Source organism: Colossoma macropomum, unplaced genomic scaffold, assembly GCF_904425465.1.
Source record: "Colossoma macropomum unplaced genomic scaffold, Colossoma_macropomum, whole genome shotgun sequence".
NCBI lineage: Eukaryota > Metazoa > Chordata > Actinopteri > Characiformes > Serrasalmidae > Colossoma > Colossoma macropomum.
Genome location: NW_023494801.1, coordinates 28,034,833 through 28,059,929, shown reverse-complemented (window position 1 = coordinate 28,059,929; position 25,097 = coordinate 28,034,833). Strand labels below are relative to the sequence as shown.

Sequence of the window (25,097 nt, the reverse complement as noted above, 5' to 3'; positions counted from 1 at the left end):
ACAGCATGCCTCTGGTCATGGCCACTTTTGATAAAACACCCCAAGTTTGTTCCTTTGGCAAAATTCACACACACACACAGACACACACACACACACACACACACTCATGCAAACATGATGCATCACACTTATTACATAATCACAATTATTTGAGATGATTGACTCTCTCAGACAGTTTTTTATTGTCTACACTTGTAACAGCAAAGCAGAGTGAACCACAGCTGAAATCAAACCTGTACTGTGGTGTTTGGATCTGTAGGCCGTGAGATGACTAGGCTAAAGGCGCCCGTTAGCATTAGCCTAGCTAGGATGCTACAGATCCAAACATCATAGAACAAGTTTAATTTCGATCCCTCCACCAACCACTCGACTTTGCTTTGTCATATTTGAGTCATTATCATCAAACCCTGCATCAGTGTAGCTTCCGTTAGTCAGAATTGCAGAGGTGGGAACAAGTTACTGTGTTGCAAGTAACAAATAAGTCTCAAGTCTTGACACTCAAGTCCCAAGTCAAGTCCCAAGTCAAGATAGTTGCGAGTCAGTACAGGCGGGTCTCAAGTCAAGTCCCAAGTCAATAGTCCTAATCTTCGAGTCCTATACAAGTCAGTCTGCATTCTTCACTAATTTAAGGCCATAACATTGAATAAAGGTAACAGTAATACAGCCTTTAACGACATGTTAGCAGTGCTAGCAGTGTGTGGTTGTATATTAAATTTTCATTAATTTTGTTTTTTACCCTTCCAATAAAATCCATGGTACACAGAAAACCACACTCTTAAAAAAGGTTGGTTTTTCAAGGGTTAGAATAGTTCTAAAAACACTCAAAGAACCCTTATATGCCTCATATGACTCGAGTCCACACCTCTGCAGAATTGTATGTGTTCTATGGTGAGAAGAGCTGGTAGAAGAGTTAGAAAGCCTGCTTAACATTCAGCCGTTTTTGGTGGATTGAAAAGATAATACTCAGAACTGTTCAGGCCTACAGTGGAAAAGAGGCCATAGAGAGTTTTTGGCCGTGTTATCCCGCTTTCCCCAAGCTGCTCCTTGCTTGTTACATGCTTTGATGTACTGCACGTAGTTAAGAGGTCACGCTCAAAATTACACAATTACCAAAGAGCCCCGTGAAAGTAAACAGGGATTTTACAGTTTCACACTGTTTCCAAATGCACTTCCTTGCTAGAAGAACCAGGATAGACCAGCATGCCTGGTCACTAGCAAAGCCAACTTAGAACATCATGGAATACAAAACAAAGCTCAGCTCAAACCACCTGCTGAAAATGAATGTGTTTCCAAATAAAAGGTCTTATTTTGTCAAGATAATTATGTATTATGCTGAAATAATCAACAAATAACTTTTTTTTTTTTACTTTTTCATCATTATTTTTGACTTAATGAGTCACAGTTTGAACCTGAAACAGATGGATATGAAGTCTTTATTTCACCTACCTTGTAAAAAAGGTCTATTAATTAAACACATTTACTATATAGTGCAGGTCATATATTAATTACGAGGAATGACTGTAAAATCCACTTGACCATATCTAAAGCAGGGGTGTCCAAGCTTTTTTCAAGGGGGTCCAAATCGCATCATGTCAAAATACCAGGGGACAAAAGTATTAATCACAAATGATTCAAAATATTACGTTTTCAAAATATCAGTGCATAGAATCTGAGCTTTCTGTATGCTAGCTTGTTTCCTATCACTGCATAAAAGATGCACAAGCCTTCTTTTGTTGTTGGATTGCCCAGAGCATTTTGAATCAGTAAGCGCTAAGAACAAACAATTAAAGTGTTTAAGAGTAACAACAATAAATGTCTAATGTATTAAGTATATTCCTATTTAAGTATTTACTTAAATACTTTAAAATATAAAATATAAAAAATATAATTTGTCAGACAAACAAAACAAAAATCTATTAATTGTTTCATTTTGTTAGATAATGTTTTTTACATATTAAATGCAGCAAATGCTTTTAGAAATCACTTTATTAAACAGCATCAATTGCTAAGGTTTTGTTCACCCTTATATGGTTAACATGTACTGAACTACTGGATTTGCTCTGATAAGAAGACAGCTTGCAGTTTCTCTGCCCTCTTCTCACATTAATATTTATTGTAATGTCCATGCTTTATTTCATGTCTGTTGATATTAAAATGATTGCAATCTTTTGACATATGAAGCACACATATTCGCTGTGGATTTGATGGAAAAAGTATTCAATTTACCATCTCGCCAAAAACACTGGTTCTCAGTGTAAGTTTGTGCTTTATAAGAGTTGTCTTGACTAAAGGACATGCAGTAAATTAAGCTGATGGTCTAGTGAGAGAAGAAAGGCCTTTAAACTTAACTTTAACTTTGTTACCGCAGTGCGATGCATTACGCTGTGATTTTACGGTGATACTGCCACCATCAAACTGCTATGTACTGGCTGGCGTACCACTTATAACGCACTCTTAAACAGAAGCTGGGGCAAATTAAAAATCTGTCCGCGGCCAATATTTGGCCCTGGAGCTGGACTTTGGACATCCCTGACCTAAAGGGTTAGCAAACAGATGTAGTAAAAACCTTTGCAGGTATTTTTCTTACTTAACCAAAATACAAAATACAACAGAGAGAAAAATCAGATTACAAAGGAAGGCACGGTGTCCTCAAACTTTTGGCAGGCAGTGAATTTCAGAATGGAGGTCAGGCCGCGCTTGTGTAGATCTTCCCGTTCTGATGCCACTTCTGGGAACGAGGAGAAAATAAACTGAAAAACCTATTTTTTTCAGGTGATGATTTGCCGGAATCCCAGGGTGAATCTGGTTCACTGCGTAGCCTCGTTTCACTCGCTGTCTCTTCTTGTTTTCACAACTTTGATGTGTGTTTTTTGTAATACTACTAACTTCAATGGATGACACTGGATGAATGACATAGCTGTGTATTTTCAGTATGTGTTGTTGTGTTTGTTTAATAATTTAGCTCTTATAGGCTGGAGAAATATCATACACACTGTGCAAAAGTCAGAGACCACCCTTCGTTTATTTAAATTCCAGTCAAAACAGCCATTACAAGTTATTCAGTTTTCAATGTCAGAAAATAAGCAGAAAGTACTGAAAGTACAGAAGTTACTGGAAGCCTCAACAACTAAATATAATATGCGATTGTTTAGTGTTTTAGTGTGTGCACTCTTTGCCTTTGTTACAGCTTCCATGCTTTTCAGGAGTCTCGTTTTCAGTTTTTCAAAGAATTTATTTGTTCTTTCTTTATAATAACAACATTTACAGTACAGGTCAGGAACTTAAGTGAAAATGGAACACTAACAGTCACTGTGGTGTACAAAACAGTTTTTTTAAAAGAATCTGCAGGGATATTTTCTCAGAGTTCAGTGGTTTCTGATATCTATAATAATGCACACAAGCATGTTGCAGAGTATTCTTGAAAAACAGTAGTGCTGAAGCTTGAGTTTTGTCCATACTTGGTCCATTTTCGTCCATGTTCCAGTGCAAAAGTAAAGAAACAAACACCAAACATGTCTTCATAATCAACTACATTTGGGATACGTGAGAAAAAGCATACATTAGATGTTTTGCCAAATCAATTAGCACGGGCCATTCATTCTAAAATTCTGAACATTACCTTCACATGGCAGAGGACCGGTCACCTGTGAATTTTAAAGTCTTTTCTTCTGCTGTTTTAGGGATTTTGCGTACGTGGCTCGGGATAAGAACACGCGTGTGCTGAAATGTCACGTGTTCCAATGTGACAGTCCTGCAGAAGCTATTGCTGCCAGCCTGCACCAGATCTGCTCTAAGGTGAGACCTTCTGATATTGTGGCACCATAGAACATAAGAAAAAGTGTTGCATTGAATTTGTTTGTTTCAAATGTAACAACAGTTCTTGCCAAAAAACAAAAGCTGCGTTCCAAAGCCTCGGGTGCATTTCTCGGCCGATACGTCATAGAAGGCTATTCCAAAGTGAAGGACCCTTTATATACAGCCTAAAAATGCAGCCTACGTTCTGAGCGATTATGAGGACGCAACAGATGCATCCTTCCAGGCCTTAAGTTACCCACAGTTCTCTGTGCTCAAATGATGTGAAGGAAAAAAAAACAGCACCACAAAAATGATATGAAATGAAGCCGCTGGAGCAGAGCTTGTTTTAAAATGTAAGTTGTTCACATCCATGAATTCGTCTTCGTTACCTTATAAAGTATAAAATGACTGATTAATTAAAATATTCGTCCATATATCATATTTTATTTTGAAGTATTTGTGTATATGTAGTTTATTGTACTACATAAGAACATTTCCTCCGTTTCCGTGAGAGATGAAAAAACTCAATTTTTACTCACCAGTTCCCTCACAAGTTTTGCGCCGCAATTACAAGAGGCGGGACCTTTCTGGTGACATCGCTATGCAGCCTCATTAGGATGGTCCCATAGGTGTGACTAAGGAGGAGTCTTCATAGGACAGTCCTACCGAGGACCTGCCCTACCTCGGCTGTAGCCTTTGCTTTGGAACACAGCTAAAATTGTGTTGATCTAATATAATTTATTCATGTGTCGTGTGTATTTGCATAATGCATGCTGGGTATTGTAGTGTGAAGAAAAAAATGGGTGAAATTCCCTTTTGGGGGTCTTACTGAACATAATGCGAATAAAAGACTTTTTTAAACATTTAATTCACTTTATATCTGTTCAAATACTGCACGAGTCAGCCTATGAGTCATTATCCAGCTACAAATATTGAAAGAATTAAGCAGAAGCTGCCTCTATGTGGGTAAAACAGACAAAACTGCTTTTGGCATCTTATTTTGTGTGTATAGTGACATTAGGGGTCTTTGTCAGATGAACTGATGGCCGCTTACCTACATACTGACATGCTTGTGAAGGTGTTTGCTGAACAGATAATGTCAGTTCAGTTGAGATATTTTGTAAGGAACGAATAGTAAGTGATGAGGCACCATATCTCTAATGCTCAGGGGTACCAAAGGGTCTTAATCTGGCCCTGGCTAGCACCACATGTGACGAATCAGAAGACAAACCAAACCTTTTAATGCTTGTCAAAAAGATTTATCGAAAGATAGTTAGCTTGGCTGTTGCCATGCCAACAAGAAAGACAACAGTGATTAGTCAAGTTTGTTCATATTGCCTGTGAAAGTTTGCAAAAATGAAACAGAAAGTGATGATATTGCATTTTCGCGGCATTAAAAATCACAGTTGGTGTAAGTTTGCACATATTTGAATTCATTTATTGACGCCTGTGCAAGTTGCATCATGTGTAATGATGCTTTGCTGTGTAAACTGAAATTACAGCAGTGTTACTGTAAATTACAACGAATGGCTGTGAACTCTGCTGCCAGTTGTTTACTATAAAATTCACAGCATTTTTGTGGTATTTCAGTATTTACAAAGACATGATGATGTTATTTGAGTTAAAATGGTCTTTTTAAATAACTGTTACTGTTAGTCTAATAAGGTGTGCAGATACTCAGAAGACAAACCACATTTTTTTCACATGCATCCTTTTTCTTTCTTTCTGTTCTGTCTATTCCACACCCACAAATCAGCTCTGTTGTCCTTGTCTTTGAAGAATTTTTAATAGTAACCGAATTAAGGTCTTTTTTGGGACTCTGGCTTCCACACCTGTCCTGACACTCGTCCACTCCAGGCTACTCTCTCTTTCTCTGGGCAGTGTGAAGAGCTGTCCCCGGGGCGGCTCAGAGGAAAGTGCGAAGGTGTGAGAGTGGATCTGAGTCACGCGACTGGGATTCACTACACGCTACAACTCCACTGAGTCTATTATCACTCCAAATAGGATGCAGACGAGACAGCCTGTACATCTCTGCCCAAACAAGCTAGTTTAGGCCTAGCTTTAAAGCAACTGTTCAGCGAAAGATTCGAATGTACTCCTTGCCCCTTACTCCAAATGTGATCGAGCAGTCAAGACATGTTTTGTGTCTGAAGTTTGCTTCTTTAGATTTACGAAGGTTAACACAGGCTACCTTACAATGGATGTGCTCCTCCGCACCGTGTAGAAACGTAGCAGATACGGTACAAAGCTCTTCTGTACCCAGGAGGAATGCGTCACAGTGACATTTGTTTTTACACTTATATAAACGGATTGAAATGAAATGTTCAACATAATTTATCACACTATCCATCAGTTCTACCTCTTCTCAAACTCGCCGTTTTCTAATTGAAAGATATAAGAGAAAAAAAAGAGGTAGGCTGTAACATTAGCTGAGTTGAGCTACCTGTAGCAGTCGTCTGTTTATCTAAAAGACTGACTGCCTTTCTCTGTGTAAATTTCAAATCACAAGTAATCTACTGTGGCTTTCTGCAGCCTTCATATGGCTGTAATATAATGTAGAAATGGCAAAGACCCACTGCATGAAAGCAGGTACCAGTGTGGGTGCCTTCACTTTTATGTAGCCAACAAGTCATGGCAGCTTGTGAGCAGAATTTAGCATTGGCTCAGCCAGTAACAGAAGCTGTAAAAACTATACACACTGTAGATTCATACTGGTTTTAAATCACTCCACAATTGTTATTGCCAAATTGTAAAAACTACACACACTAGAGATTCATACTGGATTTAAATCACTCCACAGTTATGACTCCTGAACTGTAAAAACTATACACTCTGCAGATTCATGCTGGATTTAAATCACTCCAAAATTATTACTGTCAAGTTGTAAAAACTACACACACTGTAGATTTATACTGGTTTATTATCACTCCATAGTTATTACTGTCAGACCGAAAAAACTACACACACATCAGATTCATATTGGATTTAAATCACTCCACAATTGTTACTGCCAAACTGTAAAAACTACACACACTGCAGATTCATACTGGATTTAAATCACTCCACAATTACTACTGCCTAATTGGAAAAACTACACACACTGTAGATTCATACTAGATTAAAATCACTATATAGTTATTAGTCAGAGCGTAAAAACTACACACTGCAGATTCATGCTGGATCAAAATCACTCTATTGTTATTACTCTCAGAGCATAAAATCTACACACTGCCGATTCATACTGGATTTAAATCACTCAACAATTATTACTGCCAAACTGTAAAAACTACACACTGCAGATTCATACTGGTTTATTATCACTCCATAGTTATTACTGTCAGACCAAAAACACTGCACACTCTGGAGATTCATACTGGATTTATCGGTTTTTACTGCCACACTGTAAAAACTATACATACTGCAGATTCATACTGAATTAAAATCATTCCAAAATTATTACTGTCAGGCTATATAAAATACACACACTGCAAATTCATACTGGATCAGAATCACTGAACAGTTATTACTGTCAGGCTGTATAAAATACATACACAATAGATTCATACTGGATCGGTTATTACTGTCAGTTTATAAAAGCTACACAGACTTCAGATTCATACTGGGCACCTCCCCAGGTAAAACTAATCTAGCTTGAACAGAGCTTGACATTCTGAAAAACATACATTTAGCCAAACGTTTGTCTGGTAGGCTTACCATAGTGATTTAGAGCTATTAGTGCGTCCAGCATGTGCAGGCATGTGGCATATTCTTCACAGCCTGTGCAGCAACACAGTGATGCTGTGTCCCCGATTTGTAATACTGTCATGGCATAAAGTGAGAGACTTTCAGAGTGAAGGAAACAGAGCTCAGAAAAAAAACAGGCGGAAAAACAAAAATAAATATGCATGAAAGTAATCTGTCCCATATTTAAAAGCTAAATAGCCTCAACTGAAGCCAAGTGCTGAATTTTAGTTGTTTCCTTATTGTTTTGATGCAGAATAAATTAAAGTCTCTCTGGAAAAGCTGATACGGCCTTCCCCCCCCCCGACTTCTGAACACGGCAAATACATTAAAATGTTTTTGAACTGGGGAAAGTTCTGCTCCAGCGGCAAGGCAGATTATGAAATCGGTGACAGGCACAACATCAGAAATATTACTCATTTTGAATTCTGTGTGTGTCTGTATGTGTGTGTGTTACTTATATAAAGCTTACAAATTCAGCAAAGCAGCTTATACTGGTTTCGTCAACTGGCTTTGAAGAGAGTCTGACTGTGTGAGTATGTGTGGCAGTTTGAGGCAATTTGCAGGTACAGTACTGTGCAAAAGTCAGAGGCTTCATTTATTTCATTTTGAGTCAAAACAGCCAATAAGAACAAGTCATTCACTTTTCAGGAGATATTTTTAGAGCTTATATTAGTTGTAAGGTAATCCACATGCATAGGGAAGGTGAAAGTCAAAGGAAAATAAGTAAAAGAAAACAAGTGTTTTCAAAACTACACACACTGCAGATTCATACTGGATTAAAATCACTCCACAGTTATTACTGCCAAACTGTAAAAACTACACACACTGCAAATTAATACTGGATTTAAATCATGACACAATCAATACTGTCAAACTGTAAAAACTACACACACTGCAGATTCATACTGGATTAAAATATTTTTTTTTTTCTAAATAAAACTGGAGTTTAAAAAATTATTAAAACAAACTGTGAAAATGGCTTTCATAACAACCACCTGCAAGACCCACACCAAAACTCCCCCCATCAGATAAACAGGACTTAAAGCTTTCATCTTTGAGAGAGAGGAGAAAATCAAACTTCACTCTTGCTTCAGATCTGAAAACATCCACAGGTGTTTCTGTCCATCCTTTCACTGTGAGAAGACAATGCAATGCTCTGGGTCTGAAAGGATGTGTAGCTGTTGTCAAGAAGCTGACAAAAGGAAACAGACAAAAAGAAGACATCAAAGAAAGAAGCTGCTGATGTTCTTTAACCCTCTAAGGGCCACGAACTCACCCGCGTATCAAATTAAAATTTTCTATAGATGTTTCTCCAGAAATACAGTTCAAACATTTCCTAAATCTGTAGAGTCGCCCCCTCCATTCCCTCTTATCACAGGATCGTACGTGACTCACGTCCGCAGTTATGAATCTATGAAAAGGGGTTGATAAACACGTTATCTGCCTCCCACCATGTGTAACTAGTGAATTTGTGTGTCCGTCTACATTTTGTGTAAGGCTGGCAAACAGACGCTAAGGACTGACCCATCACATTGGAAACCCTTCATTCTTCGTTCAGTCCACATCTGTCCAAATCTGAAATGAAACATTTGCCTGTCATGTTATATGAAAGTGATTTTGAAGGGGAATTTAACAAGATATGCAAAAATTGAGAAAAAGCCCTTAGATCCCAGAGAATGAAGCAATGGACTGGACACCCCAGAGCCCAGACCTCACTGTCATTGAATGTGTCTGGGATTATTTCTATCGTGAGAAGCAGAAAATGCAACCAATGTCTAAGACTGAACTTTGGAAGTGTGGAAAAATATTACTGCAGATTTCATTGAAAAACTGAAAGCAAGTCTTCTGAAAAGAATGGTAGCTGTAATAAAGGCAAAGCGTGGACACATTAAATACTGAAAAAAAATGAAATTAAATTTAGTTTTTGAGGCTTCTGTGTAATTTATGTCAAACGTATGTTTTATTGTTGTCACTTTTTCTGACACTGAAAATGATAAATGGCCATTTTAGCTTGGAAATTAATTAAATAAAAGAAGGGTTAGCGTGTTAACACAGTAAGTGATGCTGTTAATGCATTAGCTTAGTTAGACCCTTCCGCCCATCTGAAGCCCAGCTGCTCATGCTCTGCAAGTTGCTTTCTCTCTGCGGCTGCAGTCTTCAAAATACAGCTTTTAAATGGAAAGTTCCATTGATGGCCCTCTTCACAAAACTGTTATTTACTGCTACTGTAATGCTATGAATATGTTTACCACTAAAGTACAACCAGTCTGAAGTATCATTTACAAACAAATCCCACAGGCAGTGCTAGTAATTCAGTGGACTGCGCTGGACAGTGCTCGTGGGACACCTATGAGTAAGTCAACAAAAAGGAAACTGGAAAGTTTCACTCCAACCAAGATGCAACATAGTGGTATGAAAGTGGGAGGCTACAGTCATGGAGGAGTTGAACCACTGACTGTAAATATGATACACAGATAAGCCAAAACATTTTCACCACCTGCCTAATATGCTGTTTGTCTTCCATGTGCTGCCAAAACAGCTCCGATCTGCTGAGGCATGGACTCTACAAGACCTCTGAAGGTGCCCTGTGGTGTCTGGCACCAAGAGGTTTGCAGCAAGTCCTGTAAGTTGTGAGGTGGAGCCGCTGCAAATTGGACTTGTTATTCTAGCACATCCAACTGGTGCTTGATCGGATTGAAATCTGGGAATTTGGAGGCCATCAAATTATTTTTTCCCATTTTCTCCCCAATTTAGTCGTATCCAATAGTTAGGACTCCCCCAGTCACACGATACCACCAGTGCTAGGAGGGTGAAGGCTAGCACAGGCTTCCTCCGAGACCTGTGAAGCCCCACCACTTCTTTACAAAATGCTGCTCACACAATGTCATTGGACAGCCAAACAGGGAGGAAAGGGCCAACCGTGAGATCTGTTGCACCACTCAGGAAACCTTCCAGGGCAACACCTTGAACTTTTCGTCATGTTCCTCAAACCATTCCCAGGCATTTCCCAGAGCATCACACTCCCTCTACCAGCTTATCTTCTTCCTACAGTGCATCCTTGTGCCATCACTTCCCCAAGTAAACGGCATACACGTGCCCGGCCGTGCATATGATGTGAAAGAAAGCGGGACTCATCAGACCAGGTGACCTTCTTCCATTGTTCCAAGGTGCAGTTCCAATGCTTGTGTGCCCATTGTTGGCTTTTTCAACTGTGGACAGGGGGTAGCATGAGCACTCTGACTGGTCCATGGCTGTGCAGTCCAAAATGCAGCAGGGTATGCTGTGACACAGTCCTCTCACAACTATCATTAAAAGTTTTGTTGACATGTGCAACAGTAGCCTTCCTTTCAGTACAGACCAGATGGGACAGACTTCATCGATGAGCCTTGAGTGCCCAACATCTGGTTGCTGATTTATGGTTTGTCCCTCTGAGCCAGTTGTCTGGCCATTATGTTTTTGTAATGTGCCAGAAAGAGTCAGACGCTCGCAGTTAAAAAGATCAAATGAGGCTTTACTGATGAAATCAAAGTCCAAGTTCATGGTAACAAAACACCCGTTGGTCAAATCCAGAAAACACAGACAGTACAAAAAGACAAACTTAACAATAAGCAAACAGTCTAGAAAGGGTCAGGCAAAAAGGCAGAGTCGAGAAAGCAGGGAAAAAGGTCGTAAACAGTGATCTCACGAGAAAAGCAAACAATCCAAGGGGTAAGGCAAAAAGGCAGAGTCGAGAGAGTCGGGAGTCAAACAAACAATAGAACGCTCATTAGATCAGTAGTGATACAATACCTTGCAACTTGTCTATAAGCCCAGGCTTATAAACTAAACTAAGAGGATCATGTACAACACAGGTGAACAGAAGGAGGGAGAGTGCTGATTGGAGCACGAGTGACGTTTAGGAGTCAGGTGATCTCCCAGAGGATTCCGGGGATATGGAGTCCGAGTGTGATTCAGAGCCCAATGGATGCGTGACAGTTTTGACCTTTGTCCAAAGGGGTTTGCCTATTTAAACCACATCCAATATCCTGACTACGAGAACCGACTGTTCGCTTACCATCTACTATATCCCAGACGTTGGCATGCGCATTTGTTAGTGAACATGTTTTGGATCATATATATATACACACACATTGATTGGAACTTCCAGCCACGTCAATGGTGAATTTTGGGAACTGCCTTCATTTGATGGACATCGTGTGATTTTCATGTTCAGGCTTACAAGAACCTTCATTCCTGAAGGAGGGTCAAATTACAGCCAGATGCAACTAAATGCAATTAACTACACAAAAGAATGCAGCTAATTGTGATGAATCATTTTCATTATTTGATAGCTCTACTCAAAAGATTTCAAAGCAGTGTAGATATTGATTCAGAACAGGATAACATAAATGGTTGGTGTTCTGTGGTTCTGGCTTGTGCATTTTGGCTTCTTTTAATGTTGTAATATTACAGTGTAGTAAGACAGGAGATGTATTTGTTTCAGTAAACCATTTTTTCTCTTGTGTAATTCTCTTTTATTAAATCTTAAACTCTTGTTTTCTTCCTGCTTTTACTTTCCCCACTCTAGCAGTCATGTGAAAAGAGCTCCTCTGACCTAAAAAATTGAAAAACTGAGGCTTGGGGGAGGAGGCACAAAAAGAAAGCGAGGAATGAGCAGGGACAGCGTGAGAGTGATAAATAAGTAAACAACTGTTGTTGTTTCTCTCTCCCAGATTATGGCCGAACGGAAGAACGGCAAAGCGGCAGCGGGCGGCTCCTCTCTCCCCGGCTCTGATGTCCCACTTCAAGGTACCAGTACTGGATGAAAGCTGTTTCTGATCAGGCACTATTTATGGATATATTTCAACTACTGAAGAGAACACTATAGACTTTAAATCAGAATGAAATATCAATTTTACGTATTTTGCGTGCGCGTCAGCACACATCAAACAGCATTGCATTAAATTTGCTGCAAAATCCACTGCTAACAAAGGTACACCCCCCTCTAAATCCTCCAGATTTCTCCAGTTTGTGCTCTTGTAATGTCTGGAGTACAACTGATAGTGCAAGCAAAACAAGCTAGATAGCAAAATGCTGTGGTTAGCTAACAGAACTGTTTTACCCTTGCTAGTGGTAACGTTTATTTTTTACTACACATAATGTGTTCCCTGCACATTAAGTGCTAATTTTGCTAACTTGCATTATGGATCAAATTCCAAAACCCAAGTACAGAAGATAACATAAAAAAATAAAAAAGAGAAAGAAGTGATTTGTAAATCCATTTTGACCTTTATTTAAATAAAAACAGTATAAAGACAAGGTATTAAATGTTTTACCTTTCAAACCTATAATTTTTTGTGAATATAAACTCATTTTGAAATTGATGCCTGCAACACATTTAAAAAAAGTTGGAAAAATACATCTTTATTTATATTCTTTTTTGGATTTTAACCCAATTATCTCCCCAATTCCACCCGCTAGTTAGGACTCCCCCAATCACACAATATTACCAACGCTAGGAGGGTGAAGACTAACACAGGCTTCCTCTGAGACCTGTGAAGCGCCTCCGCATCTTTTCAAACTGCCGCTCACGCAACGTCATTGGACAGCTGAACGCGCTCGGAGGAAAGCGCCAACCGCCAGATCTGTTACGTCAGCTAACAGACGCTAACAGACAGTTCCCCTTGTTTAAGGGTGGTTCGCCACTTTGCATAAAATCCATCAACAGTTCCTCACGCATCATGGTGCAGAATATCATCAAAAGATTCAGGGAATCCAGAAAGGCAAGTGCAAAACCCTTCGACTCCTAAGACGGCACTGCATTAAAAACCGACATAGTTCCATAAAGAATAATAACCACATTGGCTCAGGAACACTTCAGAAAATCCTTGTCAGTAAACACAGTTCATCGCTGCATCTATAATTGCAAGTTAATATGCTACTACACTTCTAAGTGGAAGCCATATATCAGCAACATACAGAAACGCTGCCAACATCTTTGGGCTGAAGCTCATCTGAGATGAAAAAACATGTGTTGTGGTCTGATGAGTCCATCTTTCAAATAGCTTTTAGAAGTAATGAACAATGTGTTTTCCAAGCCATAGAGAAAAAGCACCATCTGAGTACAAAGTTTGAAAGCCAGCATCTGTCATGCTGAGGGGGTGTGTCAGTGCATAGGGGTGCATACACCTTTTGGAGCAACATATGCTGCCATCTAGATGACGTCATTTTCAGGGATGTCCTTGCTTGTTTTAGCAAGACAATGCTGAGCCACATTCTGCATGTGTTACAACACCGGGCTTCATAGTAAGACAATGTCTGTCGGACAGTATTGCACACCATCATGACTTACTGTGAGCTACTTTGACCTATAAAAATGAATAAAACATCACTGCCGTTATTCACAAAGCAGCACTCATCTTGGATTAAATTCATCTGTATTTATGACAGTCATTGTCACAAATACGGATTCTAGATCAGCATTCAGTGAAACAGTGATTACAGATCCTGTCAGCTAAGCAATAAAGATTTCTTAACCTTTTCAACTCCTTGAGACCACCTGTGGTTCCAAAACGCACTTTGTCATATTCTTCGTAACTTTCATATTTCATAAGCTACATTCAAAAGGTGGGGGTCATATGACAGCTGTAACTGTCTTCTTTCCAGTCAAATAGATGGGTAATGTAATTTTAAACCCTTATAATTTGACTCAAGTTGACTCATTTTTCCACAAATCTGGGCTGTAAACTATAAACAGATGGTGTCTCTTCAGTGATCTGCTCTGTAAAAATTATTTTTATAAAATAATACAAAGAGCGTCTAAGATTTTTGGCTTTCAGCAGTAAATTGTAAGCATATAGCAATATGTGTGATCATAAAACACACGTTCTGTTAATTTGAGGGGAGCTTTTACAAAAAATAAATAAATAAAATAAAATTTTACAGTTATTTTATGCAGTTACTGAATAATTTGCCTTACGATTTGGTCACGTAAATTCAGATGGACAAACCAAAATATACCCTGGTCAATAATAGTTTACAGCAAGTCATACTGTGTCCTAAACCACACTGACAAATCTACAAAGACTTATTGAAGACACCTGGATGTAGTTTAAGCATGATCAAGAAGAGGTTTTGGTGAGGTATTTTTACAGAAACGATTGCTGCTATTTGGGTGAATTTTAAGGTTTAGTGTTAGCAATGTTAGCAATGCCACTCCAGTTCTAAACTAAAGAAGCAAAGTTTGAACTCCAAACTTGGCTGATCAACTACATCTAGAGTAAGTGGAAAATTGTGTAAATTTGATTTTTTGCCAATCCTTTAAGGTTATCACCAATTAACACACAGACAACAATGCATACACAACCACAGGCACACTCAAACACACAGTGATCTCTACAATAAACAAACACAGAAATTCCACCCTCCCCAAAATCTGCATAATTCAGTAGTTCAGAGTAATTTGATGCATGAATGGTACATACTGGCGAAACGTACTGACCCAGATTTATTTAGAGTGGTGGTGATAGGAACCTGGGGTTGTGCAGTGCAAATATACATACAACAAAAATATAGCCATTTTATCTGTGATCCAAAATAACCAGTGTATCTACACGTATTGTTTGACTTTTTATGTTATGTTGATGATGGAAAAATAGTGACAAAAGAAGTTTTCTTTTACAATATCTCAGACATCACTGCATATTTGTATCCATTCTGTGCAATAATTTTTAGTGCTTTAGCCTTTAAATGCTTTAAAATGCATTAAACACTTTGGCTGTAAACAATTCTGACAAGCTAAGTTCCTCTAGAATGGAGCATTTCACACCAACCACTTCGAATGACTTTGTTTACATCTTACCTAATGAATTGTACAGAAATGTAGAAAATTTGATGGAATTCCCCTTTAATGTATATTAATGTAACATCAGTTTTGAATCATTTCCGTTCACAATGTAAACGGCAAGAAAAGCATTTTTGATGTTTTGAGGTTTTAATATGACAGAAATAATTTACTCAAAAATAACAAGTCCTTGTTGTTGGGTCATTATTATTTAATCCTGCCCCGTTCCTGCCGTCTCGTTCCATGTTTGCTTCTTTGCTTTACTCTTATCTTCTTCCATTTCCTCTCCTGCTTTGAGATAATTAAAGAACAAGGTCTTGCTCTGATGGAGGGATGAAAAACGAGTGCGAGAGGTGATGCGATGCAGTGTGTTAGTGTTTAGTGTGCAGGCCCAGTCGACCCCATTAAAAACCAATTAACAGAGCGCTGGCGTTAGCGTAGCCAAGCCAGCCATTCCTAACGCTGCGAGATCAAAGGAATTATGGGAGAGAAAATCACTTGTGCCAACAACCGCACACGCTGGCTGTATGCCAGCCCTTCTCTCTCTTTCTCCCTCTCTCTTTCTCTCTCTCTCTCTCGCTCTCTCCCTCTCTATCTCTTTTTCATTCTCTTGCTTTGATTTCTCTCCCATACACTCTTTTTTCTTCTGCTCACCTGCTGTTTCTCTTCTGATCACCTATTGGTCGGTCATTCCAGCTTCTTCCTCTTTTTTATTCTTTCTGTGTCTTTCTTTTTGTCTATCTGTCTCAACTCACCCTTTATTTCTCCTTTTTCCAGAATGGAACACAAAATCCTCAATTGCCAAAATAGTTGTGACTGCATGTGAAATGCTAATAAAACAGAAAGCAGTTATGAGTAAATTAAATACAACGAACACAGAACAATTCTAATGTTTTATGATGACATTTGGTGTTTTACCTTAAATATATGCATCACTTCAATTTAATGCCTACAGCACATTCTAAAAAAGTTGAGGGGAGCATGTTTACCACTGTGTTACATCACCTTTCCTTTTAACAAGACTTAATAGTCATTTGGGAACTGAAGACACTGACTAATCCAGTTTGGAAAGTGGAATCGTTTTTGCCATGCAAGTCTTCAGCTGCACAAATGAGGCCTTCCTTATTGTGTTATGTACTTCTTAATGTGCCACATGTTTGTAGTTGAAGACAGGTCTGGACAGCATGCAGGCCAGTGTAGCACCTACACTCTCTAGTTACACAGCCATGTTGTTGTAACATGTGCAGAATGTGGCTTATATGTTGTCACGTTGGATGTCCATGAAAAAGACATTGTCTAGAAGGCAGCATAACGCGCCAAATGTATAAATATATATATATAGGCACTAATACACTCATATACCATGACATATCCTGGCTTTTGAACCTTATGCTGGTAACAATGGTTGATCCTTTTCTACTATGGCCCAGTAGAACCTCCATTTTTCCAGTAAACAATCTGAAACATTGACTTATCAGACCACAATACGTGTTTCCACTGTGCATTAGTCCAATTCAGATGAGCCCAAAGAAGTTGGTGCCATTTTTGGACGTTCTTGACATATGGCTCCCGCTGTGCATAGTACAGTCTTAACTTGCATGTGTGCAACTTGCAGTGTTTATTGACAGCGGTTTGTCAAAGTATTCTCAAGCCCATGTCATGATCCATCACAGAAGCATGTCGTTTTGTTAATGAGATGCCATCTGAGGGATCGAAGGTCATTGGCATTCAGTTGTGATTTTCAGCCTTACCCTTTTTATTTCTCTGATTCCCTGAATCTTGTGATGATGGCGGTGGTTGGTATGGTGTAGTGGGTGACACATCTGCCTTCTACACTGTAGACTGGCATTCAATCCCCATCTGGGTAAGCACCCTACGCTATACCAATAGTCCTTGGGCAAGACTCCTAACACTGCCTTTGCCTACCTGTGTGAAAAATGATGAAATTGTAGGTTGCTTTGGATAAGAGCATCTGCCAAATGCCATAAATATAAATGTTTTGATGATGTTATACAATGTAGAAGGTGAGATGCCTCAAATTCCTGCAGGTCTTTGTTGAGGAACTTTGTTCTTAAATTCATCAAAGATTTGTCAAAGGACACAGGTTTGACCGCCTTTAATGATGTGCGAACTGCTCTTCGTCTGATTCACGAAACTTTCCTCTGAGATGGAAACATGCAGCAATTTGAGTGCAAATGAATCAGCTTCAGTGCATGAAATCAAGCACCAGCTTACCAGCATTTACAGCATTTTACTAATTTACATGAAGCATGCCGTAATTCATGCAGATGTTTTTGGTATGCAGCCAATAAAACCTCAGCATTCAGCAGCTTGTGAGCCAGTGGCTGTGCTCGTAGGCAGAGTATGAGGTTGAGCAGTCAGTGCACTGCTCCTCCCACTGACCAAACTTTATAGTGTTAAAATTACAACAACTGGAAAGATTAAAATGTGAAATAAACAGAACATCTCAGGTTTTTTTAAGATAGTAGAATGATAATCACTATGTGACTATTTTCCTAAAGTAACATATTTAGCCCTCTGAGGTTCAAATTCAATGTTTCTATATTTGGTTCACTATCTTTGTGATAATAAATTGCAGAAATACAATTCAAACATATGCTCAATCTGTAGAGTCACTCTTTTAATTCCATTTTATGAGTTATGAGGCTATGAAGAGGGGTTAAGAAACACATCATCTGCCTCTCACTGTGTGTAACTGGTACAATCGTGTGTCCATCTACATTTTGTGTGAAACTGATCAACAGACATGTGAAATCACTAAAGACTGATACATCATGTCAGAAACACTTTATTCTTCATTCAGTCAACATCAGAGAGATATATGACATGGTGTGCAAAATGTTTACAGCTGCTGAATTTTCTGCAATGGATATATGGAAGATAACAGAGCATTTTGATATGAAACATATGGGTGTCACGTTACGTGCAACTGCTTTTAAAGGCGAATTTAAGTGGATATGCAAAAATCAAGACAATGCCCTTAGACCTCAGAGGGTTAAATCTTCTGTTACTGCAGCTTCTGCATTAGCTGTGTTTTGTATTTGCTATTTTTTGGGTGGAGTCAGTAGTATAAGACAAAAGCATAGTGTAATATGTCTTTAAATGGAACATGGGATAGTTGCAGCCTTTGTTGAAGCCAATGTGCATGTAAAATAAGTACATCCACTTTGTACTGGATTGCCATGTGAACAAATTATTCTTGTTTGTCAACAAGTATTGTTGTTATTTTCTATGGTTTTTTCTTATTACTGGAATTATAGATGATATTGATAAGTTTTTTTTTCAGGTTGTTAAACTATTATGCTCAAATTCAAGCACACTTCTAGCAAATGAGAGTTTGATCGCACAGATACGCCAAAGATGAAACTGATAAATGTCAGTGAAATTTGTGAACGCTCATTTTACAATGAGAATTGATGAATAAGGCCCATTGACTTCAAATAGCGGTCAAAGTGGATTTACAAATCACCGCTTTCTGTTTTTTTTTATCAGAATTTCACATATTATCCCAGCTTTGTACTCTTCAGAGGATGCAACTGAAACAGCTTTATGATTTTAGGATTTAGAGAAAAAAACACAGACTCATGACACGTACCGAGGGAGATTCTGCCCTTTAGGTGCTGGTTTGTTTTTCAGCTGTCAGACAGCTTTTCTGAAGTGTAGACGAGTAAACAGTGTGCCATTCAGACCCCAATTCGAAATCCAAACAAAAACTACCAAAACAGATATTCAACATTTGTAGTGCTTTCTTTTTTTGTATGTATGTGGGAAATAGAGAGAGAAAACAAAGGAAAAAAGGAAAGAAAGGGGGGTAGGGGAGCGTTTTTGAGTTCTGATTGGATATGGTGTTACATCAGAATGTGCGTGTGTTTCTGATGTGTGTTCTCTCAGTAGAGTTTCCCACACCAAAGACTGAATTACAACAGAGCTTCCATGTTCTCTACCTGGGAATGACTTCAGTGACTCGTCCCATAGGTAAAACACACACACACACACACACACACACACACACATACACACACACACACACACACACACACACCCTCGCTCTCTTCCACACACTGCTGTGTATAAATAACTATACAATTCCACTTCCTAAAGTCAGACAGCACCTGTCTCTTATTTATTCACCAGTGAAAATCATTAAGTAAATTCATTTTTCAGGGACAGTAAAAAAGCAGAAAACATATATTTACACAAAAAATACACAGAAGCTTCAAGAACTAAATAAAATATACCTTTTTTCACTATTTACTGTGTCCACCATTTGCTTCCATTCTTTCCAGGAGACTCACTTTCAGTTTTTCAAAGAAATCTGCAGGGATGTTTTTTTAAAGTTCAGTCTTAGAAGTTGGTTGCATTTTCTGCTTCTTATGATCCAAATAGTCCCAAACACATTCATTGATGTTGAGGTCTGGACTCTGAGGTGGACAGTTCACCCCCACCACCCCCCCCGCCCACCAACTACTCGCACACTCTCAGATAGCAAATAGTTTAGAGTCTTGCTCATTCATGCACTCCCTCTCTCTCTCTCTGACAGGGATGGACATTATAAATGGGGCGATCGACAGTCTGCTCTCGTCCACGGGGAAGGAAGACTGGACGGCAGTGCTGCTCAATGTGGAGGATGCTACAGTCAGCGTTATCAAAGAGAAGGTGAGCTGCATCTATACATGTTTCTCTCTCTTCTTCCTCTTCTTGCGTTCTCTATCCACTGTATCTTCCTATCTACATGTAATCTACTTGTACACAAAGCATGGAAGCAAGCAGTTAGAGATGGCACAGTACTATTTTTTATTTAAAAAAAATATATATTTTACTAGTAAAAACACACTTACTGCCAAGTTAGAATAGCTAAGAATATTTTTGAACAATTTGCTTAGGTGCCTAAGACTTTTGTACAGCCCTCTAAGGATCATTGTACCAAACTGGTTCAAAGTCAGAGACGAAAACACATTTTGGCCTTAAGTGACTAAAATCCATTTGCTTTGAGTGACCCTATACCTTAATTATGTTTATTTTATTAAAAGAAAAGATTGCACATTCCATTTTGTCACTAACAAAGTATTCATACCACTACCAAAACTTTACCAAATGTTTCAGTAGTGACTGTTTCAGTAGTGACAATTTTACCAAATTTTGAGTACAACTCAAAAACACTAGATGGTACATGACTAGCAAACTCAGCTTTTAATGTATATACACACATAAAATCATAATATTTTTCATTAAAGCACAAAAATACAGAAAATTAGTTTCGGTAGTGACAATTCTTAATGTTACACAGTGATTATCAGACTTTGGGACACCTTTACTTCAAAACAATGGGGTGTAATTGTTCACCCTGTGGCCATGAGGGACAGGGATGCAGTCCCACTTCTTGCTCTAAAATGCAGGGTCGTGGCTAAAATAAGGTTCTATAGACTAAAACTCATTGTGTTTCAGTAGTGAAGGTAGTAAACGTGACAGCTCTTTTTGAATAAAGCTTTCTTATTTAAAAATAAAACTCATAATAAATCTAAATCTTAAAAGAAATCAAAAAGAGTTTAAAAATGACATTGAAAAAAATAGGGCTTTGGGTTTAGGACACAAACTTCTACAAAAAGAATGTACCCTATAATTGGTGATTTTATGTATATTTAGTTTATAATGATTTCACTTAATGCCTTGAAGTTAATATCTTAAATGGCCTGCTGGTGGGCCCAAAGTTTTATTACACACTTCCATAACCTAAGAATAGCTTTATGAACTTAGAAATCTTTGTAGTTACTTTCAAGCCTTAGTATGTAATAAGACTGTGATTTTAAGGGGTTAAGTAGAAAATAACATAATTATTGTAAATATCTAAGGTCTGAATACCTAATTGTTTTTAGATATATATTTTTTTGGTAACACTTTCTATGAATGTCACCTTTGTAAGCATCTATAAACACATTCATAACATGTTATAATGCATTCATAAGACATTATAAACATAGCTATAAATATTTATAAAAATGCATTATACGTTATAGCCATGTTTATTATGCATTATGAATTATTAACATAATGCATTATAAGTACTGATCATAACAAATTATAAGAGCTTATAAGTCGTATTTATCCGCCACCTCCAGTGTTAAGAGTGAGGCTTCAAGCTGAAGTATTTACTGAAACAGTAAAACATTCACAATAAAGCACATTACAGGCTTCAAATGTCAGATTTTAAACTAGGGCTACCATCAGTGTTTTAGCCAGTGTGGGAAAGTCAATGTACACCACCGTTAGCTTGGTATTTGTTTTTACTTTACGCTCTCCAAGCTGGGACTGACTTCTTTGGCACTGACATTATAACATGTTATTAACCCTACTTATAATGCATTATATAAACAATTTATAATGTATAATAAACATGGCTATAAAGTGTAATTCAGTGTAATTCTTTTTTATAAATATTTATAACCATGTTTATAATGCCTTATGAATACATTATAACGTGTTATAAATGTGTTTATAGATGCTACAAATGCGACATTCATAGAAAGTGTTACCATTTTTTTTTACTATGAGACCACAGTTTGGCCTAATTCAGCAGCATGGCCCATGAACTGTATGTCTATTTGTGCAGTCACCTTTTCTTTCTTTATCTCACTCTCTGGTTTTCTTTGTCTTCACTACCGTATAATCTTCTAATCGCTTCCTATTATGGAGGCTTGCTGTTCTTCTTCTCCGAACTGCTATGTGATAAGTCTTCAGCCTAACTCTCAAAGCCAATGGCTTTGCTTAAAGGGTAAAAGTTCCTCAAGTTAAGATCTTTGGATATTGCAAGGCAGCACTTTTCATTGGTCATGCGGTTAAAGAAGTGCCAGGCAGACGGAGTGAACATCAATGACACTGATATTAATACATCAATATCGGTGATCAGGGCAGCCCGCTGAGGGTTACATGTGCAAGACAAAAGCCACAAATCAATGAATGGAGCCAAGTGTAGAGCAGAATGTTCTAGAAATAGTACGAGATTTTTTCTCTCAGTTTCTTAAACGCAGTTGTCAAACGTTCATCTAAACATTTGGAACACTCATGCAGCTCCAAAGTGAAAATAAACACCTAGTAATGAGCTACTGACATACTGGCATTCTGGACTGATGTTTGTGTTCACAGTGACATTCAGTGCATTAAATGCTTGAAAGTTAATCAGCTTTCTTGTGATGCATTTTGGAAGTGAAATATGTTTTTGTCCATTATGAGCAAGTGGGGGGGTTGAATCAGCTATTTCATCAGAGCTGGTGAAACTCCGTTTGGTGTGTCCTGTTGGAAACTTAGCTTTGTCCTGTGCTGTTTCCAGGAGGAGGAGGAGGAAGTCCTGGTGGAGTGTCGTGTGCGTTTCCTGTCATTTATGGGTGTGGGCCGTGATGTGCACACCTTCGCCTTCATTATGGACACAGGGAACCAGCACTTCCAGTGTCACGTGTTCTGGTGTGAACCCAATGCAGGAAGTGTTTCAGAGGCAGTGCAGTCTGCCTGCGTGGTGAGTCTCTCTTACGCATATATGCCCATACTCAAATGTATATATATATATATATATATATATACACACACACAAACAGCTGCTTAACCATGGGCACCAGTGCAATAAAAAAAAATAATGGGCTCCCCATTTGCATATCTGCATTTCATTTATTCATGGTGATATTCAGTATTCATGAGAAGAGATTGATGTTTCTGCTGCATTTACATTATGACAACAACAAACCAGATATTCCATGTTTATTGAATGGAGCAACAATGGAAAATTTAGCGAACTGCTGAAACACAGGTGCTGAACAGGTGTACCTGTTCATGTACAACAAAAACAAATTTCAACACAAATACACCATTAGAAACATTAGCATGTGTTAAAACATGTTTTAGGATAAATTTGTGACTAACATCATTGCCCCACAGACAGACAAGAACACCTGTTACTCCAGTGATGTTATCACCATGGCAATCTTTACTCGGCTGCATGTCACCATTGGTCGAGTACTGTTGTTGATTATGCTGTGAGGCACGGGACGTTTTTTCAATGCCAACATGCAAACACAGCATAAATGATTGTATTTTTGTATGCCTTGCTTTATGTATGTGCATGTCTTGTGCTATTACTGTGTGTTTTCTGGGGTGCATTCATTCTGTGTGCAAGTTCAACTTTGGTCAACAATAACACGCTAATTCGTGCTACTCACGCTGCTTGAGAGGTCAACACAGTCAATCGTTGACTGAGTTGACCTCTTAAGAAGTGGCTCTTCATAACACTGAACCCCCAAAATGGATGAAATGTTAATTTTACCAGTGCCTAAACATGAAACTTACCATTTCTTCCCCACTGGCTATAAGTAAACACATGAAAGATGGACTGCATGAATACACATTTAGTTCGGGAGACTTTTATTATTACTTTTATGGCTTTACTGTTTGTTTGTGATGAGTTAGGCACCTTCATAACTGTAATGTTAGCTTCGAGGCTAACTGCAGCTGCACACAAGCCACACCACAGCTGCGAACAACAGCAGTTATCTACACGTTTTTTGCTTCCACTTATTTTAATCGAATCAAACCTGCCACAGCACACAGACTTTGCTTTTACCCCGTCTTCTTTATTCACTACTCACACTCTCTCTTCCAGCTCCGGTACCAGAAATGCCTGGTCGCCCGCTCTCCCTCTCAAAAGGCAGCTTCCTCGTCTCCGCCCCAGTCGGAGTCAGTCACTCGCCGAGTCACCACCAGCGTTAAGCGGGGCGTCCAGTCCATCATAGACACTCTGAAAAAGAAGCCGTCCCCCGAGCTGCCCCACCAATGACAGGGTAGCACGACCGTGACGGTCAGCACAGCCAAGCCGAGACACCGGGAGACCCTGTAAATAGTTACCAGTACCTCTGTGCAGCCAAGGAGAGAGAACTTACCACAGATAAACAAACAAATAAACAAAAGCTAAGAAGGATGGAAGACGGAGGCCCAGTGGGTGCTGCTTCACCGTTGACCTTTGACCTCTGCCGTTTCAGCACGCTCCCTGAAGCATGCCTCGGCCACACTCACACAGACACACACATTTTTAAGCCCATACTCACAACCACTGACCTGTTTGAATCGTTTTTCTCGCCATGCGGACCTGAAGGATGCCATGAGCTGCGTGTCATACTGTTACTGTCACATTGTTGATGTAGCTCGTGGAGATCATGCTCACATAAACTCGGCGCCACTACTGTGCTGCAGATCACCTCTCTGTGTCTGTGCGACTGCAAATTTGTAAAACCACCATACTTTACTTCTATTGGGCCAGAAACATATCCATACAAGTACACAAATACCAGTGCTTTGAGCTACCTGATTTCACACATTGATGCATTCTGAAAGGTTTCGTAAGGGAGTGTTCACACTGTAGACATTGTCTATTGTTTTCAATTGGAGAAGTGCGCTTGCACGCTGGGCGCCTCGCATTGTATGCGTCCGGCACAGCTTCAGATGTCTGCCCTGACTTGAAATAAGTTTAACTCAAAGTGGTAAAGTATCCTACATCATGAGCGTTTTTCTGTGCTGTTCAGTCGACCAGCGTCATGCCCATATTAGAAACTCTGGGTCTGAGCTGGATTTCTCTGTGACGAAAGTGAATGGGATTTTAAAAAATCACTGCTATAACTGAACTATACTATCCTATACTATGAACCATACTATCTTACGTACATTTTTCCAATGAATG

General features: G+C 38.9%; 1 protein-coding gene across 1 annotated transcript in view; it reads left to right on the top strand.

Annotated features, from left to right (window-relative positions):
- LOC118821039 (amyloid-beta A4 precursor protein-binding family B member 2) overlaps nucleotides 1-24,769 on the top strand; it is an 89,510-nt gene extending 64,741 nt beyond the window's left edge. The window contains exons 9-14 of the mRNA XM_036589448.1: nucleotides 3,681-3,795; nucleotides 12,252-12,327; nucleotides 19,277-19,357; nucleotides 19,923-20,038; nucleotides 22,707-22,889; nucleotides 24,027-24,769. Coding sequence (XP_036445341.1) covers nucleotides 3,681-3,795; nucleotides 12,252-12,327; nucleotides 19,277-19,357; nucleotides 19,923-20,038; nucleotides 22,707-22,889; nucleotides 24,027-24,200 — 745 coding nt within the window. The 3' untranslated portion in view covers nucleotides 24,201-24,769. The remainder of the gene's footprint in view (nucleotides 1-3,680; nucleotides 3,796-12,251; nucleotides 12,328-19,276; nucleotides 19,358-19,922; nucleotides 20,039-22,706; nucleotides 22,890-24,026) is intronic.
- Nucleotides 24,770-25,097: the final 328 nt, after the last annotated feature.